The 1158-nt window shown below is 40.0% G+C and overlaps 1 protein-coding gene across 1 annotated transcript; it reads left to right on the top strand.

Annotated features, from left to right (window-relative positions):
- Window positions 1-213: 213 nt before the first annotated feature.
- On the top strand, window positions 214-1158 carry Olfr1196 (olfactory receptor 1196). Its single transcript, NM_146464.2, has one exon. It carries the CDS (start codon window positions 214-216, stop codon window positions 1156-1158), a length of 945 nt encoding a protein of 314 aa, NP_666675.2.

Genomic DNA, 1158 nt, shown 5'->3' with positions numbered 1-1158 from the left:
AAATACCATTACTAATATTGAATTAAGAATTGGGTGTGTATTTATATACTTTCCTAAAGGGCTTAATTAATGCATTAAATAAATCAAATATGACGATTGTTACTCAATATATGTTCTTACAAAAGTTTAAAAAGATCTGTCAAAGTTGCATCTTTGTTGTTTAATTTCAGATGAACTAAGTTTCAGCTGTGCATGTGGATTCACCTAGAATTCATGGAAAATCATAAAAATGTCACAGAGTTCATTTTCATGGGTCTTTGGCAGAATAGACAAATAGAGCTGCTGTTCTTTCTCTTGTTCCTGCTTTGCTATCTGGCTATCTTAATGGGGAACTCTGTCATCCTATTCACCATCACCTGCAGCCACCTAATAGAACAACCAATGTATTATTTTCTCTGCCATCTTTCCCTCATGGACCTCTGCTACACCTCTACTGTGATTCCCAGGCTCATCAGAGACTTGGCCACAACAAGAAAAAACATTTCCTATAATGAGTGCATGACCCAGCTCTTCACTTCCCACTTGCTGGCAGGTGTGGAAATCTTCATCCTGGTGTCCATGGCCTTGGACCGCTATGTTGCCATTGTCAAGCCCCTGCACTACATGGTTATCATGAGCAGGAAGAGATGTGATATGTTGATTGTCACGGCCTGGATACTGGGGTTCTGGCACTCCATTGCTTTACTACTGATGGTGCTCAGTCTGCCATTCTGTGGTCCCAACCACATCAATCACTACTTGTGTGACATCAAGCCTCTTCTGAAATTGGTCTGTAAAGACGTTCATGTTGTAAGTATCTTAGCAATTGCCAACTCTGGGATGGTGCTTTTTGCTATTTTTATTGTACTACTTGCCTCTTACATACTCATATTGTATTCTCTGAGGACAAGATCATCTGCAGGGAAGCGCAAAGCACTCTCTACCTGTAGTTCACACATAATGGTAGTAGTTTTATTTTTTGGGCCCTGTATTTATATCTATATTTTACCCGCAGGAAGTGAGAACAAGGATAAGGAAATTTCTGTGTTTTACACTGTGATTGCCCCAATGTTGAATCCCCTTATCTATACTCTGAGAAACAGTGAGATGAAAAGTGCCATGCACAAGGTGTGGTCTCGGCTGTCACTCAGAGTTGAAGTAAGTGAAAGAATATTGTGA

The sequence above is a fragment of the Mus musculus genome, chromosome 2 (assembly GCF_000001635.26).
Source record: "Mus musculus strain C57BL/6J chromosome 2, GRCm38.p6 C57BL/6J".
NCBI classification, from domain to species: Eukaryota; Metazoa; Chordata; class Mammalia; order Rodentia; family Muridae; genus Mus; species Mus musculus.
The sequence above is the reverse complement of the archived record's forward strand: the minus strand, read 5'-3'. Positions and strand labels throughout refer to the sequence as shown.

What these genes read in the sequence shown, in the direction of transcription:
- Olfr1196 (NM_146464.2), top strand. Translation starts at nt 214, where the DNA reads ATGGAAAATCATAAAAATGTCACAGAGTTCATTTTCATGGGTCTTTGG.